The sequence below is a fragment of the Pavona decussata genome, unplaced genomic scaffold (assembly GCF_977016875.1).
Source record: "Pavona decussata unplaced genomic scaffold, jaPavDecu1.1 SCAFFOLD_98, whole genome shotgun sequence".
Taxonomy (NCBI): Eukaryota; Metazoa; Cnidaria; class Anthozoa; order Scleractinia; family Agariciidae; genus Pavona; species Pavona decussata.
Window position 1 is genome coordinate 3,556,375 of NW_028145514.1, and position 20,169 is coordinate 3,576,543.

The 20,169-nt window shown below is 39.8% G+C and overlaps 1 protein-coding gene across 14 annotated transcripts in view; it reads right to left on the reverse strand.

Annotated features, from left to right (window-relative positions):
* Positions 1-1,048: 1,048 nt before the first annotated feature.
* LOC146472729 (uncharacterized) overlaps positions 1,049-20,169 on the reverse strand; it is a 70,163-nt gene continuing 51,042 nt past the window's right edge. For all 14 annotated transcript variants that reach the window (XM_085119450.1, XM_085119437.1, XM_085119449.1 and 11 more), the window contains 26 exons: positions 20,008-20,037; positions 19,638-19,715; positions 18,734-18,832; positions 18,546-18,611; positions 17,468-17,692; positions 16,601-16,794; positions 15,544-15,589; positions 15,110-15,166; positions 14,688-14,900; positions 13,619-13,681; positions 12,101-12,430; positions 11,625-11,850; positions 11,287-11,351; positions 10,099-10,168; positions 9,328-9,657; positions 8,547-8,677; positions 8,053-8,106; positions 7,577-7,702; positions 6,988-7,011; positions 6,853-6,885; positions 6,637-6,771; positions 5,752-5,835; positions 5,169-5,285; positions 3,184-3,294; positions 2,033-2,116; positions 1,049-1,594 (listed from right to left, as the gene is read on the reverse strand). In XM_085119450.1, coding sequence (XP_084975576.1) covers positions 1,505-1,594; positions 2,033-2,116; positions 3,184-3,294; positions 5,169-5,285; positions 5,752-5,835; positions 6,637-6,771; positions 6,853-6,885; positions 6,988-7,011; positions 7,577-7,702; positions 8,053-8,106; positions 8,547-8,677; positions 9,328-9,657; positions 10,099-10,168; positions 11,287-11,351; positions 11,625-11,850; positions 12,101-12,430; positions 13,619-13,681; positions 14,688-14,900; positions 15,110-15,166; positions 15,544-15,589; positions 16,601-16,794; positions 17,468-17,692; positions 18,546-18,611; positions 18,734-18,832; positions 19,638-19,715; positions 20,008-20,037 — 3,081 coding nt within the window. In that variant the 3' untranslated portion in view covers positions 1,049-1,504. The remainder of the gene's footprint in view (positions 1,595-2,032; positions 2,117-3,183; positions 3,295-5,168; positions 5,286-5,751; positions 5,836-6,636; positions 6,772-6,852; positions 6,886-6,987; positions 7,012-7,576; positions 7,703-8,052; positions 8,107-8,546; positions 8,678-9,327; positions 9,658-10,098; positions 10,169-11,286; positions 11,352-11,624; positions 11,851-12,100; positions 12,431-13,618; positions 13,682-14,687; positions 14,901-15,109; positions 15,167-15,543; positions 15,590-16,600; positions 16,795-17,467; positions 17,693-18,545; positions 18,612-18,733; positions 18,833-19,637; positions 19,716-20,007; positions 20,038-20,169) is intronic.

The window sequence follows — 20,169 nt, forward strand, 5'->3', positions numbered from 1 at the left end:
GACAGGACCGGGAAATGATGGCGACTGTTGCAAGGCATGTAAAATTAGCCGTTGGTTCATTTTACGTTTATCTGGTGTTTTTGCTTTGTTATTTACCAGGCGCCTGCCTTAATATTGTTGAGATCATCTCTGGATCGAACATAACTACAAGACATATTATTCTTTACTCTGGGACGATGGTGTTACTCAATTCATCGCTAACCCTTACCAGGCGCCTGCATTAATATTGCTGTGATTGTCTCTGGACCTAACACCACTCAGCTCCATGTTTTGTATTACTCCCTCACGGTGATGCTACTCAATTCATCGCTAAACCCTTTGATTTACGCTGGAAGATGGGACACATTAGACACTCTGTCATCAATATAATGCAAAATATCTTTTCTTGTTACAGTTAAGAGATTCACCCCACTTCAAAGGAAATTTTTGATTTTGCTGATCAAACAAAACAAACTTCATTGGAAACGCCAGATCATGGGGACTATATGCTGTCTCAATTGTTACTTTGCAAAGGTGAAGACCCCTTTTCTTCCCCAAACTTCGTTGTACGTATTCATTATATTTTTTTTCTGATAAACGCTTTCCCCAAGGATTGAACTGTATGAAGACTTTAATTTTGGCAAAAGAATTGATAACTGTTTAACACGCCGAGACACCCTTCGATGGCTTTGATATAGCTCGAGTAGGCGTTGGTTTCTGAGTAATGAAAAGGGGGATTTCACGGGATGTTTTAAGCATGCGAGAAAGTGGACAAGAGTGTGATAGGTTATGTTACTCAAACAATAGAACATTTCAAATAAGTAAATTGTTGTAGCTTGGCATAAGACAATAATCCCTTATCAAGCTCATAAAGAAATTTTTAAAATACGTTGATTTCTTAGTAATTCTGGTATATTTGCCACGATGTGGCGTGTTAAAAAGAGAGCGCGTGTTGTACAATTGTTCTCGAAGAGATGGAGAAAATCGCTCATGAATAATCAAACAATAAAAATTTAAAACGAAAAAATAACTTCTACATAAAATTACAAGGTAATAAACCAAGCAACTGAGCGGATAATTAGTTCTTTACTGATAAAAGAAAACGTGGCTGGTTTTAAAAATTCGCTCATTGACATCTTTCATAAATATCGTTTACCGTATAACTTTGCAATAAATGTCATAATATATTATAATAATATTGAAGCACTTTCTAAAGTAAACTGTCTTTACATCCACCGATTGTTGTGATATCAAGATGTCTTCCTGTACAGAATAAAAAATCTTTTCCTATTTATATGCTATTTACGTACCACTGCAATGTACAGCCTGTAAAGCAGTTTTCAGATATAAAAAAAACGGGAATTAAAATTTGTAAAAACTGCTCATTTTCAACTCTTTAAGAGCTGGCAAAAGTCTTACTCTTCAATCTTAATTTCAATGATGGAGGTTTGTCCGTAATCACAACCAGTATAAGCCATACTTTGTCTTACTGGAAATGAGAACTCTTTTAGGACACACGCATGGTCTACACTCGGTTCAGTTCCCCAAGAAGGCGTTGCGTTCTTCCTTTTTCAAATGACACGCGTCTTCCTGACTCCAGACCGCTGTCGATTTCCTGCAAAACAACAAAAATGTTAAGCGACTCCATTATATAAAAAGCATGTGGTGTATACTCTATTTTTTTAATAGGCTAGGAGCACCGCGCTAAATCTGAAACTCAGCGCCTAACATAACAAAGAACATCGCTGTATTTTGTCCCTGCAAAGCATCTGTTGCTCCGCTTCTTTGCTTTCTTTTATTTCACTGACTACGTCGACTCGGTATTTTGACCTGGGTTTTCTCGAAAACTAAGCGTAAACCAGAAGAAAAAACAGAACGATGTTGTCTGAGTAAATTGAAAGCCACATGCTAACATTCAGGCAAATCTGAGAAAAATAAAAAATCGGCCCAAAATTCGACAAAAGACTATTATGCTCTTAGCCCTTCAATTGGTTAATAGGCCAGGCGCACAGAGCTAGATCTCGAAATCAGCGTTTCTTTTGTTAAATCATACCCCGTTGATAAACTCGTCGAGAAAACTTCCTGGAACAAGCCCCAGCTGACCATTCATATCTGCGTGAAAGAAACCATCCGCACGCTGAAATGGAGAGGAGAAAAGAAATATGCATCAATACTGTCCCATAATAAACTTTCCTCTTATTGAGGTGACATTATGGAAAGTAGTCACTTGCGAGTTTTATTCACGACTTGAGTAGTAGCATAGAATAAATGACAGAGCACAGCCAACCAGTAAGTTTTATTTTCAGTTATACACACTAACGAGTGAATAACACTGAGTAACACAGTCGACTCCCGATAACTCGAACCCTCGCTAACTCGAACCTCGCGCTAACTCGAACCAATTTTCCTTTCCTCCCAGGTCATTTTCTATATAATTTTACCCTCGATAACTCGAACTCCCGATAACTTGAACCTTTTTCAATTTCCCTTGAAGGTTCGACTTATCGGGAGTCGGCTGTGTAAAGCACTGTGCATGACGTAGTTTGCATACCGTATTTGACTAGATCTGATATCTAACGAAATTAAATTGGTATTTCGTAGTTATTCAGGGGGGCGGGGGGGATGCGAACCACAGATCTTACTAAGGACAAACCATCTTTCGCCTAATCAGCTCATTTACTGTAATTTAAGTGAAGTAAATGTTATCATTAACCAACTCCAGCTAGTACTCTTTGAATGACGCCCAAAAGAAAACCATGACAACTATTTAACAATTATCCTGCTAAGTCGCGCGTAATATTGCCTGATACTTAGAAATCGCGAAATTACGCATATCGCAAGCTATCTGTTGTGTGCGGACGACGAATATTGAGAGCACCATGACCACATTACAGCAGTGTTACAATGTGTTGAATAATAAGACGCAATATTTGTGCAGTTAGTTGTCTGTACTGTCAAAAACCGGTTCGGTTTCGCTCATCTTGCTTTAGTTTTCCCCATAGATTTCTTTGCTACTTAAAAGAAGAACTTAAGATAGAAATAAATCTCTTTTTAGGTGTTTTGGTGTTTAGTATCACCGCAATATTTTAACTCCTTTGTTATATTTTGACAGCATAACTCGTTAAAATATACAGCAACACTATACAATAACCCATCTGATAAGATATATGTAACGGTGTTTTTCTTGAGTAATTGCCCGCTCACCATCTCTCCAACAACAGTAAGCATTTGTCCTTTCTTGAAAGGCAGTTCAGAGTCAGGGTTATCTTGCGGTGATTGAACCTCTGGGTTGTAATCATACAACGCAACCATTACCTGAAAACAGGGATAAAATACAAGCCTGAGATTAATTTTTCCTACAGAGTCTCCATCTCAAATTAATGTGGCTTCACAACTAGCACAATGGTGCACAGGACTCAAAGAATACAAGTAACGAAAGTAGAACCACAGTCAGAGTTTCAGTTGTTCGCGAGCTCAGCAGTATTATGTACGCACAAAATTCTTTAAGCCCCTGTATCAAAACACAAGTTCTCCTCACTGGTTATCACAGGAGATATTGAGAGAAACTGAATTAACACCTGGGTTGTAATCGTACAACACAACCGTAGAGATATTGACAGAAACCTGCAGGGCCCGGTTGTTCGAAGGCCGATTAACGCTAATCAACGATTGAAAGTTAATCGAGGATTTCATCAAAAAAAGGGTTTATAGGCTAATGTCAAGCTTAAGGTAAAGAAAAGTCTAAGTCAGTACAGAAGGACAAAAATCTTTTGGAAGAATCTTTATAGATTAGTAATTAAACTCGGATCAAAGTTCGCGTTAATCCAGGATTAGCTTAATCGGGCTTCGAACAAGTGGGCCCTGAAGATACTGATCACTTCTGGATCTTAAAACCAGAAGATTCGTTTGCGCATGCGCCCACAAACGAAGGACAACCACTGAAAAGTGTTGTTTTTGTCTTTGTTTTTTATGAAGCGTGAAGAGGCGCCCCACGAGGATAATTAGAGACCTTAAGATCGAGGTTTGGCCATCTTACCGCAAACGCCAAACCGCGGTTTGCGGTTAGCGGTTTCACGTTAGCCGTCTGACCATTTCTGAGACTTAAGATCCACGGGTGATAGCACCGGTGAATTCTGAGAAATTAGTGCAAAACAAGATGGCTGCTGCTCGAAGGAGAGATGTGAATTTTGATGTGTTTGTTGGATTTTATTGATTAATGAGAGCAGAACACTAAATCACTGACCCTCTTTAAATCAGACAAGACTATAAAGATCTGCTGGACGTTATGCAGCTGGATGATAGCAGCTCTGAAGGCTCGTCTTCGAGCGATGAAGATCTCGATTTCTTATTTCTAGTATACATTCACATATCATCAGAAATCTGCTTTTATTTTACTTTGTTTATCGTAGTTTAACCACAAAGTAATCCGGCTGGCAAAACAGTTCCAGCAACAAATAGCCGGCTGCCATGTTCAGTTGTTTTCAATTCATTCGTTCGTTCACTTAGCTGAGAAATCGTCTTCAGATAGATAGATAGATAGATACGTTTATTAAGACACTACATGGCAGTATAAACTAAATTACATTTCTATGAAAAAGAACTCGATAATTAATAAGCGAAATAGTCCTAAATAGTAGTATTTCCTCTCAAACGTGGGACTGTGATGTTTTAGGGTGCACAAAAACTTGCGGTAAATCACTTACCTCTAGAGCGTGGTCTTGCCGTACAAACGTGAACCTCAAACCGCAAACCTGACGGCAAGGCACTGGTCACATGACTTCTTGACGTTCGCGGTTCGCGGGAAATGCCGAAAAACCTCAATCTTAAGGTCTCTATTGTCCCACTTAAAGGGCCCTAGTCAGCCACACCTTTGTTTTTGTTATATATGAATATATGTTATCTTTGTTTTATGAGAGTTTGGCTATTATATTTTATTCGGAGCGTGTCGAAATGAAAGAAATCACTGTGAAACTACTAAAGATAATGAAACATACTTTCAGGAACACAACTTATAGTTAAGCAATAAGATTTTGCTTCACCATGCAATATCAATAATTTCGATGGCATCGAAAATGGCGGAGGCTGACTAGGGTCCTTTAAGACAAAGTGTCGCACCTCTATCTATGGTTTTCCTTAACTACGCAACAAGAAAGAAAAAAAATCCCTCAAACTAAATCAGATTTGTTTACCTTTCTCCTGGGTGGCGCGGAATCTTTTGTTACGAGGGATGGTGAACCGACACCTCCACTAGAACTACTCTCTCTTGAGAAGGGCCGAGTAGGGCTGGGGAGAGCTGCTTGTCGTTTCTGCAGAAAAATGTCCAAATTAGAGAGAGTTGGGAACATTAATTGTTTTACTTATTGCCTACAGTATGTACACGAATTTGTAACGTGAAAAATCTATTCACTTTGCTCAGAAATGTAGCGGCCGAATTTTCTGAAAAGGTTTGAATGTTAGCCGACTGTGATCCTTCGTCCAAAGGTGTTCCAAAGTGTTCGAAACAACAGAAAAAATTTGACTAAGATTTACACCTCGTTTTGTTTTCATTCGACCCAACTTTTTTCTTTTGGGTGCGCACTTAACTGCAAATATTGCAAGTGGAAAATTGTTCAGTTTTATGAACAAAACAATCGTCAAACACAGACTTCTATCGAATATCTGAACAACAACTGATCTGAAAATAAAAAGAAGAAGAAATGGGGAGTTACTTTTGCAGCCTTAACTACAGGCAGGCTTAACAGGAATGCGAAGTGTTCAATGTCAAGTGATTACCTTAGCAGCCGCCAGTCTGCGAGGCGTAGCGACAGCTACTTCCTCTACAAAGTTGGATGGTATGAGTCCGCTCTTGTTCTTAAGCTGTCAATACAAAAGGAATCGTCAACAAAACACACAGGATCAGCAGCAGCAGCAAAATGGAGTCTTCAGAACCCTAGTGTCCCACAGCTACTGGCGTTATAAGCGTCGGTCTCCATAGTATGAAGTAACTAAGAGAACTACTCCTAATCCCTCTCCCTCCTCCCCCTCCCCTCCCCCCAAGAGGATATGTTAGTCCATCGCACGATTACCCCAGCAGTATGTCGCCGGTACCATTTGGAACTGGGAAGAGAGCAATCTGGTACCTAGAGTCCTCAGGCTCTTTAGCCAGCGGTTGGTTGCCTGGAGATACTCTAGGGACTATCAAATTCCAGTACCCCAGGTTCTCTCCAGGCGACCAGCCGCTGGTCAAAGAATTTCACTGAGGACGCTGGGTAAGAGACTGGGCAGGAAGAGAAAATGTGAAGGAAGTTTCATATGCAAAAACCGACGCGAAAATTAATAGAACACCCCGCCCATAAGTAAAATAGAAGCAGATTTCGAAGAGACACAAGAGTTCTTAAAGAAACGCAACACACGTAAACAAGAACAAAAGTATACTCGGCTTGTCACGAAAGGTATTTTCATCTTGTGCAGTACAATAAAACAGCACCATAAGTGAGTACTGTACAGATATCTACGCTTGGGTGGGCATACTTCACCATCTAATGCAACGCTCTCTTTAGGATTTCAAAAGTTAGAACCACCTTATATAGCGTTACAAACGCAACCACTTATCAATGCGCTCATCTACAATGCCACACTTCCAAGGTTTGACTCTCAGCGCAAAACAATGAACAATACCTTTCCTACGTAGAAGCCATCCTTCCTTGATGTGTCAAACACTCTCAGAATGTCTCCTTCTTTGAACGCCAATTCACTCGCAGGATTCGGGTTCGGCGAGCTTTTGAATGGATCGTAGTCGTACAGGGCCACAAACTAAAAAAACAAAAGAACAACAATGCCTTACTTTTTCCTTTCAAAAAAGGATAGCGTGATAATAAAACAACAACGCCTTACCGTTCTATAGCGCTGTTGTTCGTCTCCCGAATCCTTCAAGGGGAGAGAGAAAAACAAATGAATATTGTGCAAATTATGTCTAAATGTTTTCTATTTATTAGTTTTGCCCAAAACCTTGCAGGAAAGAACGCCTACCTCAAATGATTCTCCATATGAATCCTGCCAAAAAGGAAAAAAAAATGGGTCAAAATCACCATTATTTTCAACAACAGCATCAACGGACGATAACAATGGGACCAGAAGTAGGTCGTTTTTCCTTCTGCGTTCTCTGACGGTAGCCTGTGCACCCACAGCTGGGTTTTCCTAACCGTGAGCGCGCTTAAAAAGGACACGGCTAACGTTCTCGTTGTTTAACGTTCCTAAAATTTCACGTTCAAATCAAGGTTGTATTTGATCACAACAGGCATGCAATGCATGCCAGGATAGCCGCTCAAAACCACTCAGGTCAAATCTTATTAATTCAGCAATATCATCAACTTTTGGGTACTTCTAGTAAACTTTGCACCACAAATTTTGAACAATGTTGCGCCTACATGACTGCTTGCCGACACCTCTTAATATTCACGTTCAACATGCTGAACATTCGGTTGAGTTGGACATGTTTAATGGGTTAGGGTTTTTTTTTGTTCAACATAACAAGACAATGTTGCAATGTTATTTGTTGAACATTACTTATTTTGTGCTCAATGTTTCACTGCCTTTAAAAGTTTTCCTGTTTCCTTACCATTATACTTCCTTTGATTGTTTCGTTAAACGTAGTCGACACGGCCTCGGACGAAACGCCATTTTCAGCCACAGTTTTAATGTTGAATTTGATGGGAAATCCGAGTTCAAGATCTTCCACTAAAGCCTAAATAGTGAAGCAAAAAAATCAAGATTGGTTACACCGAAAAACAACAACAACAACAGTAATTTAGCTTTTTATAATAACAATAATAATAATAATAATAATAATAATAATAATAATAATAATAATAATAATAATAAATAAATAATAATAATAATAATAACAGGTGTGATTGGGAAATAGGTAAAAACAAATTAAACAATTTCCAGGTTCGGTGCCATATCCAGGCATATCTAAATATCTAAAGCTGACCAAAATATACCAACGAACGGCGCCTAATTTTCTTCCTAATTTTGCATCCATCAATAGTGCTTCGACACAGAACGATTACAAGAAGCACAATTTTAAGTTACCTTAGCCATGTAAGGACTCCGCACATCCAGTTTGACATCACTATTGGCATAGATCTGGAAGACATGACAAACAAACTATCATCAATCTCGAATGAGATTCGCGACGGGTGAAACAGAAGCCGAGGAAGAAATTATTCAAACTGTGCTATATCAAACTTTCTCAAACTCATCAATAATTCGTGAAAAGAAAACAAAGGAAATCACTACCGTGAAGGAGGTTTGGAGACGTGATCTTAATAGCCCATTTCCGAGTTGCTTTGAACCTCATTATGAAAGTGTGCAAAGCTTTCATTATGAAAATTAGTTTTCCTTCATATGTAAACAAAACTAGTTTTCATATGAAAAGCTTTGCACTTAGCCTCGCTTTGATAACGAGGTTCACAGCAATTAGGAAATGGCCAATTGTCATAAAATTTGGTGAACTTCTGCTTTCTCCAAGAATTTTTAATGGTTTGAGAAGCGTATATCAAACGCTCGAAGGGGTGCTTCCTGACCTTGTATCCCTTGACTGGCAGACCATTGCTTCTCCCAAACTCGTCCATTTCCGGTAGTGTCCAGGCCAACAACATGGCATCATGGTTTACTGGCCGCAGAACTCGAAAGAAGCCTGGAGGACTGGGGCGAACTGGGTGAAGACAAAGAGCACATCAGTTGAAATTGAAACCTGGAATTCGATCAGTTTTCAACCACATAACCACCTTTTCTTTAAGAGTTGCAGTATAACTCCGCTTTTTTTTTTTCAGGAAAATTAGAAAATAATCCTTGGTAATTTGCCCACATACAAACAGCTTAAGCCTTAAGCTCAGAAACCGGCAACAACTCAATTATTTTAACTCTTTTAGCTCCAATAGCGACAAGTATATAATATCTCCTCGGAATATCACTATTTAAATAAAACACAGGTACAAAGGAATAAAGAAATAATCATTGAAGATAAAATGTCTTGATGTTTACACAGATTCTCCCAACTAGAACCATAAGATATATAAGGAGAGAAGTAATGGGAATATTAGGACTTTGAAGAAAATACAAGAATTTGCGAACAGAGAAGCTGAGCTATGTTGTACTGTGGACACCATTAGCCAATCACCAACTGGAACCACCACCACAAACAATTGAATGCCCTTACGAAATCCCTCTTTCTAAGAAGATTTTTTGAAATTTGGAACCCGCAAAACCTACAATACCTCCAATCGCCCAAAATATAACCTTCGGCGAAAACGCGTACGCGGAGTTTGAAATGACATCCTTGAAAACATGCATAATGTTACGCACCTTTCCTGGAAGAGCGAGACCTGTTTGAGCTAACAGGAACAAGCTCTTTTGAAGGCGACGGTTTTAAAGGTGTTGTCACTGGTTTCTGCGCCACCACAAACGGCACAGGCCGTTGAGGAGACTGGGTCGAGTTCACAGGTACAACTGGCGTTCTTGGTGAAGGGCCTAGATTCGCCACTTCTGGTGATGGTTTGAATCTTGTCAAACCGACGTTTGGCAGAGGGCTACCGGGAAGACGAACGTGACGAGGTGGTGCAGCGTCACCGTGCGCATGCGTTGAATAGCCATTGGTGGTGACAGCAGGAGGGGTGACTATGTCTTTTGTAGAGGCTAGGAAGTTTAAAGATACATAGAAGAATTGAACGATACAGTAAAGAATTAAAAAGTACATTGAAAACTGACTATGAAATCAGTTTAAGCTGTTTTCCTTCAACAATAATAGACGATTTTTCCCTCTGAGGATCTAGCATAAGCCTAAGGGTTTTGGAAGTCTTCTTTTCATAGTTTTCAACTTTCGTCATTTTCTGCACAAACGTTTAACGCGGTAAGTCGTTGAATTTAATTGGCTAAGCTAAAACAGCAATCTCAACGTAAAAGTTGATGTATAATGAACCCCTTTGTAGTTAAGAATTTTCGAGACCAATAATTCACCTTCCCCTAGCGTTAAGCTTCTTCATTTTTATTGTTTTACTATCACTTCATGACATGTGCATAAAGAGATACAGTACTACCTATGCTTACAACCAGTTTCAACAGCCCGTTTTAACCAACCTTTCGGCTGTCTCCGGGCCTGGATGTTGTCCAGCATTCCTAAAATTTCTTCTGGAGCTCGGCTGTTGGTCTAATAGAAAAAGAAAGAAAGAAGTCAAAACGGGCACAAGTTCAGGGTTTATTCTAGAAACTAGATGCTTAGGGCCCATAAGCTCCTTCCTTTGGAGATTTAAGAGGGGATTTTTCACTAAAAGGGACCAAAGACATTTCAGCTTCTACTACAGAAGGTAAGCATTAACGTTAAATTGGTGCTGTAAAGTTAATACTTTAAGATTTAGCAGATAGGAACTTTTTGTCAGTGCTTTGATAGTAGAAAGCATTTGTGGCGCAGCATTTTCAGGTGCATGTGTAGTATAGAAGGATTTGAAAAGAATACTACCATGATAGGAACATAGCCTTCCCGAAATGTGTGCGCCATGTTTACCTTACTCTGTGAGAGCAGACACTTTTTCCGGCTAATGCTTCAAAAAGGCGCTTGCTCTCGCAGGCGACGTTTGAGTGGTTAGTTTCTAAAGGAACTGCAGTGCTGCGGCTGGCTGGTCGGTTTAACAACAGAGTTGATAACTAAAGGTAAATTGGCCATCATAAAGAGGTTCGAGTGCTGAGGTTTCAGACGTTAGGCCTTCATCAGAGCGAATTAAGGAATTGTAGGTTGTATGTGTTTATATGGTGAGCAGTGGAGCTACGCTATTGGTGGGAGCATGGTAACGAGGACAACAAGAATACAGTCGACTCCCGATAACTCGGCGAACCCTCGCTAACTCGAACCTCGCGCTATCTCGAACCAATTTTCCGTTCCTTTCAGGTCATTTTCTATATAATTTTACCCTCGATAACTCGAACCTTTTTCAATTTCCCTTGAAGATTCGAGTTATCGGGAGTCGACTGTAAGTTAATCGAATGAAAAGCGTTCGTTAAGAGTACCGATTTGGAAGATGAAATTTTGTTCTAAAGTTTTACAGGTTTCTGTAATGTTTGAGCCATTTCTACAAATTTTATGCGGTAACATTTTTTTTATTTAAGGTGATCCCGCAATCATGCACTCTAGAATAAACCCCTCCAAGTTTCTTTAAACATTAGAAAACATACGACGATAACAACTGACCAAAAACAAAACATTATTTACACACGGTAAAAGTACCCGTTACAAGAAGGTAAAGGGAAATGGAGGACGCGGACTGGACTTACAGGCTGAAGGAAGGAAGATGAAGAAACTTCTTCTACCAAGTGACCAGGAACAAATCCTGTTTGACCTGAAATAAAACGCAAAAAGAGGTCACAATTTTGCACCCATTCCTCGCTAGGGAAGGCGTAAGTATTAAGGTCTTCATTTTAAGTGTCACTACACAAATGAAAGCTACCCAGCAGTCCCTTTTTGTGATGCTATTCGTTCTGTTGTACAAGGTGGTTCTTATGTTTGGGTTTGTGGACGAACGCCCTAAAAGTTACCAATCAAAAAATGGAGCTAATGACTTAGGGATTAATGAAACTGATAAAAGAAGGAAAAACGTTTTTTCAGTTCTTACCGTTGAGGTCAACACGATAAAAATTATTCACATCCATGTCTCCAAAGGCAGTCATGACTTCGCCCTTTTTGAATGACAGCTGCTCATGAGGTGGTCGTCCAGGAGCTCCAGAATGGAAAGGATTGTAATCATAAAGGGCCACCATGCATCGACGTGGCTCAGACCCATCGGAAGAGGCGCCTGATGACGGCGTGGCCTGACCACTGGACATGGTGTCTCTATGTAACTGCAAAAACATAGAAACAAGAAGTTTCTTGATATTTTGCATTTTGTGTAAAAACAGTAACCTTTAGTGGTCTCAAACTTAGAACAGGGTAAATTTTTGATAAAAACGTTTCAAACATAAATCTGCAAAGAAAGGACCATCAGTTGTTGCCAAGTTCCCGTACGGCTTTCTCCCGGGCCCTTACGGTTTCGGTGACGTACCCGAAACGAACCTAGGAAAATAGACAAGACCTCCAGGACACTACTCTTACCAGAAGCTCGTTTTCTTTGTAAGAAGGAATCTCTTTCACTGGGTCTCTGTGCGACCTCGTTAAAAGCTCCTCAAGTTCACGATCGGAATCATTCTCGCCCTCCACCTCGTCCACGTACAGACTAGGAACCAGTCCCCGAACGCCATTCAGGTCTGCTTCAAAATACCCATTGATGTCCATGTCACCAAATACCGTGAGTAAGTCCCCTTCTTTCAACTTCAACTCTAGTTCAGGGTGCTCAGATGCCTGGGACTTATGAGGGTCGTAGTCGAATAATGCCACAAAGCGCTTAGCTTTTTTGGTGCCCGGTGGCGAAGGTGCGAATGGGCGCTAAAAGAGGAGGAAAGTGGTTAGAACAGTAATAGCGCGGTTTACACTGGATTTTAAGATAAAAAGCTTTGATGCCCTCTATCCCTGCCCTCAGAACTGGGCAAACTTCTTCACCGCAATTAATGGAGGCGAATGGCAAACACATGGCCTGTTTGATCACATGACCCCCGCACAACCTGGGAGGGGGATTCGCATAATTATAATTGACCCTTCTCCAGCCCCAGTACTACTCAACTATATTGACCCCTAGCATGAGAGAGAGGACATAAAAATTATATTTGCAGACAAATATTTTATGTATTCATCAACAAGTGAGCTCACGCAGCAGGACGGCAAAATATCGTATGGCCAACGTGACAGCCAAATATCTCTGCAATTTAACACAATGGTCTGTTTTAATCCATGACCACAACAAGAGGAGGGCTATATGAACAGCACATTGTTTCGAACTGTATTAGCTCTCACGTTCGTGCTGCGTAGCAAGAACGTTAATCACAAATAAGCCTTCTGGAATTTTCCGTTTCTTGAGATACAATTTAATCGTCGCATTTGCGTCGCGTCAAACACAATCCAAGTTACAGACGGAATCGAATCCGCTCACTGTTCGACCTTTATGCCATTCACTCCTCTACGATAAGTGTATCACGGGTCGTCCGTGTGGCTGTTAGGCTGATTTACTGCAGTGCCAGTTTTGAGGGGGAGGGAGGGGGGGGGGGGGGCGCTTGAATAACATCCGACTAAAATATGTGTATTTTGCGATTTTTTTAGGGGGGGGGGGGGGAGGGAGGGATACGGTAATACCAGTCCGATAATCTCGAAAACTTGAGATTAACAGGCTCCTTTCGATAAATCAAAATTCAGCTTGACAATGAGGCCAAGAGGACACAAACAACAGAAATGAACATTGTTTGTGGACTTCGATATCAAGTTGAATTTTGATATTTCGAAGAAAGCCTCTTGTCACTTTTGTGACTCCGAATTGGTGAAACCAAGGTTCAAGAAACAGGGTTATTCCGAACTGAACAGCAATTTTGCTTCGGAACAGTAACTATAAAACTACCAAAGAAATAAAAACCAAAACCAACTCCCAGGCTTCATCACACTACAAGATGTGTACTCGCAGAGCTTTAGTTTGCAACGCGAACTTTATGAGTCACATAAAAGGAAAAGCGTTTTATTGCAACTGACCTTGGGCGAACGGCGCTGAGATTGTTTATCAAGCTTGCCTTTTAGTCTTTCCTCGACCAAGTCCTAAGGGGAAGTAACGAAAGAGAAATGCGTTATTCCTGCTGCAGTTGATAACTAAACCATAGTACACTGAATGAAATGTTGTACCGCACAGCACTGGTTAAACAACTGACAAATTAGAGAATTAACTCTTCAGTGTAAATTTACGTGCTGGAAGAGTCGCTAGAACATCGGGGATCAAAATCCGGGGATAGTGGGTTCGAATCCCACCGAGGTCAAAGATTTTTATCTTTACCTCGTCACTGACATTTCCTGTAGGACAATGCCCAGTAAGAAAATGAGTAGTTTCCTTTCAACACTTAATTTTACACTGCAGAGTCAATTTTCTGCTTTCTCACAGAACATAAAGCACGAAGCAATGGGGTTTATGGTCAGATTTGTGATTGGTCAACAACGTCGAAAAATACTCCCCGGCAGTCTATTAGGGTCTTCAAATCAGCTTCAGTAGGAAGCAAAGCGCTCTTACTTCCACGGATCACTGGCAACTCATCAGCAGACAAATAAAGGTCTGCCCAATTGTAAAAACAACTACAGAAACACTTGCTCATTTATTCAGGACCAGCGAAAACACCTCTACAAATTCACATGGAAGCGTTAATAAATTTATAAAGTGAAGGCCATTACAAGTTAGGGGAAACAAAGCAATTAACTACCACTCACGACCGGCAGCAAATTAGATATCAAACTGCAGTTTTGCAACGCGGATAAAATTCCCCACAGAATCAACGAACGCTTTTCATTCGACTAATTCATTCTTGTTGTTCACGCTGCCATTCCTCCACCAATAGCGTAGCTCCCCTGCACACAACCTACAGTTCCTTGTTTCGCTCTGACGAAGGGCTTGTACTAGAAGCCTCAGCGGTGGCGCTCTTTAAGGTGGCAAATTACCTTATATGATAAAACCAAATATTTGTTTACACTCTCCCACCGGCACACTACCACAGTTTAATCTCTCGAAACTATCTGCAGATCACAATACCATATCCAGCGCATTAAACGTTACACAAACCTCAGGATCTCGTTTAGCTATCTTTTGCTCTTGTTCTCTCTGAGCCGCAAGTTTCCCGAAGTTCTCCGGTGAGTATCCAAAGGTTCGGATCTTCGACAAATCGTCGAGGGTCGATGTAGCGATGGCTTTGCGCAAATCTCGGATTTCTTCACTTAATTTGTCTATTAGTTCATCCTTTTCTTTGCAAGCTTTCTTGAGTAAAGCGATCTTGGCCTGTAAAGGTGAGATAAAGAAACTCCAAATAAATAGCTGCTAGATCGTTTTTAAATACACATAGCTTTTTTTAACGTAATAATCTTACTAGTTGTAGTCAAATGTAAAAGCCCAATGACGCTATAACGAAAAGGTCCTATTGTCGACGCCCTTGATTAAAAATTCACTGGCTAAACTGGTGACAGACAGACAGCAGACAGAAAATTTACCTTTAGAGTTGGTATCTGCATCTCAGCATCATCTTTTTCTCGCGTTGTTTCCGCAAGCTGGAGTGCGAAATGATGACGAACAAGGACAATCAATCAATCAATCAACCAATCAACCAATCAACCAATCAACCAATCAATCAATCAATCAATCAATCAATCAATCAATCAATCAATCAATCAATCAATCAATCAATCAATCAATCAATCAATCAATCAATCACTTTATTAATGTGTCTACAAGGCTTAACAACCGGGGACACCATAGAAGAAAGAAACTGTATACTTCGTATGGCTCTTTAGATTTTTAGGCAATCGGGTTTTCCTTCTACTTAGTTTATGGCAAAATGGGGTCAATCCTTTCTCGAAGCACAACCAGATGACACTGTTGATAAAAAACCAAGGTTTCTACTTTTGGCAACTAGCACCGTGCCTACCTTAATTCGTAGAGTGTGGAATCCGTCTTCTAGTTTAACGTGATCCCTGCAAATGTTTTCAGAGAATATTGTGTTAGTATATACTTTTTGAAAATGGTTTTGCTCGTCAGCTCCTCCTTTGAGCCAGGACTTCACCAAAGGTCATACCAAACACACGAAAGCGTATTTTACGTTGGTCAAACTGGTAACATCAGACATTAACATAATGATTTTGACTGCGCTGAATGTCTGACGACAGCAGTTACGCCTGAAGTTAAAGGGGCTATTCCAAGAGGACTTAAAAAGTCTGTTGACAACTGAAACTAACTTTCTCGTTCATCAAAAGTTCCTAGAACACAAAGAGAAAAATATCAAGTGATTTCTCAATGGGTCAAACCAACGATTTTTTTAACGACACATCAAAGGACTTCAAAATTGGCCAACTTGTTCAGGATGTAATCCATTTCCTCCTTCACCATCCATGGCCAGAGACACTTACAAATAGCTTCAGCGCACCAGTATTATAACTTCTTAGGTCTTCATTGGTTTAATTTGTTGAAATGTTGCTAAAAAAAAAAACTGACAAAGTCCCTTGATTGTTTTTAAATTGAAAACGAATACTTTTTTTTTTAAAACGCAAACTTTTCGTTTAGACGTCTGTGTTTTTGCTTTACACACAAAATCGAAAGGCTCAGGTTCTTCTTAGCGATTTTACTACGTCATCGCCAAAAAACCTATTTTAAGTTTCGGTATTGCCGAACCTTAACTAAAAATTAACTAGAAAGTTGACTAGGACAAAACTGATGGCGTCATTTGACTACAACTACCAGAATTCACTTCGTTTCTCTTTTCAAATTTAAATTTTGTAATCCCAGTGGAGAGCAAAGAACAATAACTCTAATTAACATGAGAAAACAAAAACCAGAAGGATTCTGGTAGTTGTAGTAAAATGACGCCATAGTGAAAATGTCCTATTCAATGATGTAAGATTGGTTGACAGTCTGACTGTGTTAGTCCCAAATGATGGATCAGAGGATTAACTCTGTAGTGTAAGTTAAAGTTGCGTTATAGTCCCAACCTGCTGAGGTCCTGTAGTTCAGCCGCTTGGTTTTCTAGTGCGTTTCGTTCCTGTGTGGTGATAGCAAGCCTCTTCTGCATCTCGTTCCTCTCCGCCTCCATCTTGTCCAGCTGCACTTGAAGGAAGTTCCGTTCATGTTGACTGTCGTGCATCTTCGTTTGAGCATCTTTAGTTTCATGCTCAAGTTCCGCCAACTAAAAGTAAAGTAAAATTACGCGAGGTACATTATTGTCGCACCACTACATAAGCTTGTTTCTTTCATGAGTTATAATTTGCTTGCAAAGCTTCCGTCAACTCGATCTGTTTCATATACACTCGAACCTGTATTAAGCGGCACCCTATTAAGCGGTCAGTTGTCAAAGTCCCGACAATTACCGTAATTCTGACCGCTATTAAACGGTCACCTCTATTAAGCGGTCGCGGTCACCCTTTACTAAGTCCCAACGAGCTGTTTATATTGTCTTGACCCGCATTAAACGGTCACTTCGTAAAAGGAAACCACTCAAATATTGTAACAAATAGAGTGCCAGGCAATTTAATTCCTTATGACCTGCAATACTGACTGTAGGATCTTGGCATTAATGTTTTATTACTCCGTTTCTACGCCATATTCTCCTTTGTCACACCATTTTATCGCTGCGATTTATTAACCAAGTATTAACTGAGTGATTTTGTGTTTGACGTGTATTCTTTGCAACCTGTATTAAGCGGTCACTTGGCCACTTGGTCACTTGACGTCCTTTCAGGTTATAAGGTCTAAAGGTGATTCGGCAACTTCCTGTTAGGAAGGCACGTCAAACTGTTGTTGAAAAAGCTCATCGTTTAAAACATCTCCTAGAGATGGGTACACGACAAGATATTCCTTACCCTGGAATTCAAGGTAGCATTTGTCTTTTGCAACACAGCACATCTACTCTCCAAGTCATCTTTTTGCATCTCCATAAGCTTGTTGCTCCTTAGGAAGTCGTTTCTTTCCGATTCCACTACTCGGCCTTTTCTTAACAAGTCGTCTCTCTGGTTCTCTATCATCTTCATTTTTTCCATCAAATTGTTTCGATCTTGTTCTACGATGTCCATTTCTTGTACTTGAGTCTAGATGGTAAACAAATATAACCATGGTTTATAAAATGAAACCTCCTAAGGGTTTGATCATATAAAAAAAGTTTAAAGAGCGGTAATCTTTCCCAGAAGTATCAGTACATTTGTGCTCTCAATTTTTCAATGACCAGTACCGCTGGACCTTCATGCCACTCTGCTTAAGGAAGGTGCCTACTTTTGGTACTGCGCATACATTCTGCGCATCGCGAGATACTCGGGTTTCCTATGGGTGGTGCCTACCAATACAGGAATATTTGTGCGCGGTTTAAAACTATACGGAGAAAACAGAACGTAGCATGTGCTCTTGGTATCCCAAAAGATAATTGGGGATAACCATGCATTTTTCAGAGATAATTAAGCTTCAATTTAGAAAAAAATCCCATACATTGCTTTATGTTTTGGCACTTTTTAGAAATATTGTTGCTTAATTATCTCTAAAAAAAAAAGCGTGGTTACCCCCAATTTTCTTTTTGGATTCCAATAGGCCTTGCTAAGATCTGCTTTTCCCGCATAGTCATAAACCGCACAAAAATACTTCTTTATTATTAGGCACCGTCCTTAAATAACCTTTTTGATCGTTTAAGGAAGCAACGTCCCCTGGTTTAAAAGAACACGTGCGTTTAAATCATATGAATGAAGAGAAAAACATTTTATAACATAACATTTTATAAATAATAACGTACTTCATGGGGCAAAAGAAAACAGATTTTGTAAATACACACACAATATCAAAATTGTTTTAATAGTTCTTTTTTCCTGCTAAACATGTTAACTGTGTTTAGGAAAAAAAACCTGTGAAAGGAAAAGAAATAAAAAAATTGCCTAGAAAGGTAGCTAAAATTGATACCTGGAGGAGTTGAATGTTATGTTCCAGCTTCTTAAATTCCCTCTCCGTTCTTTCCAATTTTTTCACCTAATAAAAAACAAAGGATCAAACGTACACCTCCATTCGTTTCATCATTACCAACATACCGCAAAGACCGCAACAATGATTAAAGAAAACGAGTTACTCTGTAACAGGAGACCAAGTCTTACCTTTTCGCTCAACTCGAAGTTCTGTTTTTCCATCCCACTGTACTTAGTTTGTAACTCAGCCAGTTTGAGCTCGGCACCTTGAAGATTCTTCATTTGGTTCTTTGTGGAAAAACAAGAATGAAATATTAGAGATCAAATTAGAAGGTAAGACACTCGTCTTCAGTCGACTATCTATTGCACCAAGGCTTTGGAATGGTCATCGCACTGGCTCTTGGGGAAGATCAAAAAATTAATCCCTCAAGGGTACAGGTGCAGTCACTGGAAGATTTTTTTCTTTTAGTAGGGTTAAACCTACAGTAGGTGGTTTTCAAAGACGAACTATTTTCTTTAAAAGCACTTATAGTTCAACTTGTTACTAAGGATTGTAGGATTAACCAAGTAAAACAACTTGACAAAACTTTGACGCCAGAGAGTTGTTCACGATGAGGCTACCAGGGAAAGAATATCTTCACGATTTAGATATCAGCACATGCGTCCACCATGTGGATGTAATGTTTCTACACAATAACTAGTAGCCAAAATAATAATCACACCACAAAAATGTATAAAAATGTGGAAACTGTTTCATCAATAATTTTAACGTGTTCCTTCATTTTCACAGTTAGAGGGTTGTCACGAAAAACAAAATCCATTTTTAGGTCTTCTACCACTTCCACACAATGATCGCCCGAGCCGTCGTAAATTTCAAAACGCCTTATGTCCAAAGAAAAGAAATCAAGACGTTAAAATTTCTATGAAGTTTTCTTTTGCTTATGTTAAGAATGTAATAAAGGAGAAGCTTTGTAGAGTAGGTGGTTCACGTTTTACAATTTCGCTGATGTCAGATGTAAGCCACCTATTTCAATTGCTACTCAACAACAAGGTTGGAGTTCGGTAACAAGCTTTTTCTTTTCGTTCCTTGTACCTGTAAATTCATGTAGGCTGCTTCCATTCTTTGTCTTTGTCTCTCTGAGTTGTTGGCTTCAGCTTTCCACTGCTCAATCTTTAATCCGTTAATAAACAAATCACACAGGTTACTCCTTATTTTGACAAACTCCACCCAACCTCTCCCCTGCCCCAACAAACCCAATATGGCGGGCCAAGGGGCTAGCAAGTAAAAGGAGCTCCCACGGAATATCAAATGTTCATTCAGACCAAAACAATCGCCACCCACCCCACCCCATGCACTAACAACACCAATATGGTGGGTTAAGAGATTAGCAAGTGAGAAACACTCCCAAGAAAAATGAAATATATATTCTCACCAAAGGCTCGCAAAGGAAACTGAAACTTACCTCATAATTCTTTTTATTCATTTCTCCGATCTGCAAAGACCAATAGAGATCGCGTTAACCCTAATATAAAAGAACAAATTCTCCCACCTTATCCCCATACTTTTCTTATAAAAGTACTGAGGAGAAGTTGTTAAAATATTAAGAAAATTCACATCCTTAATT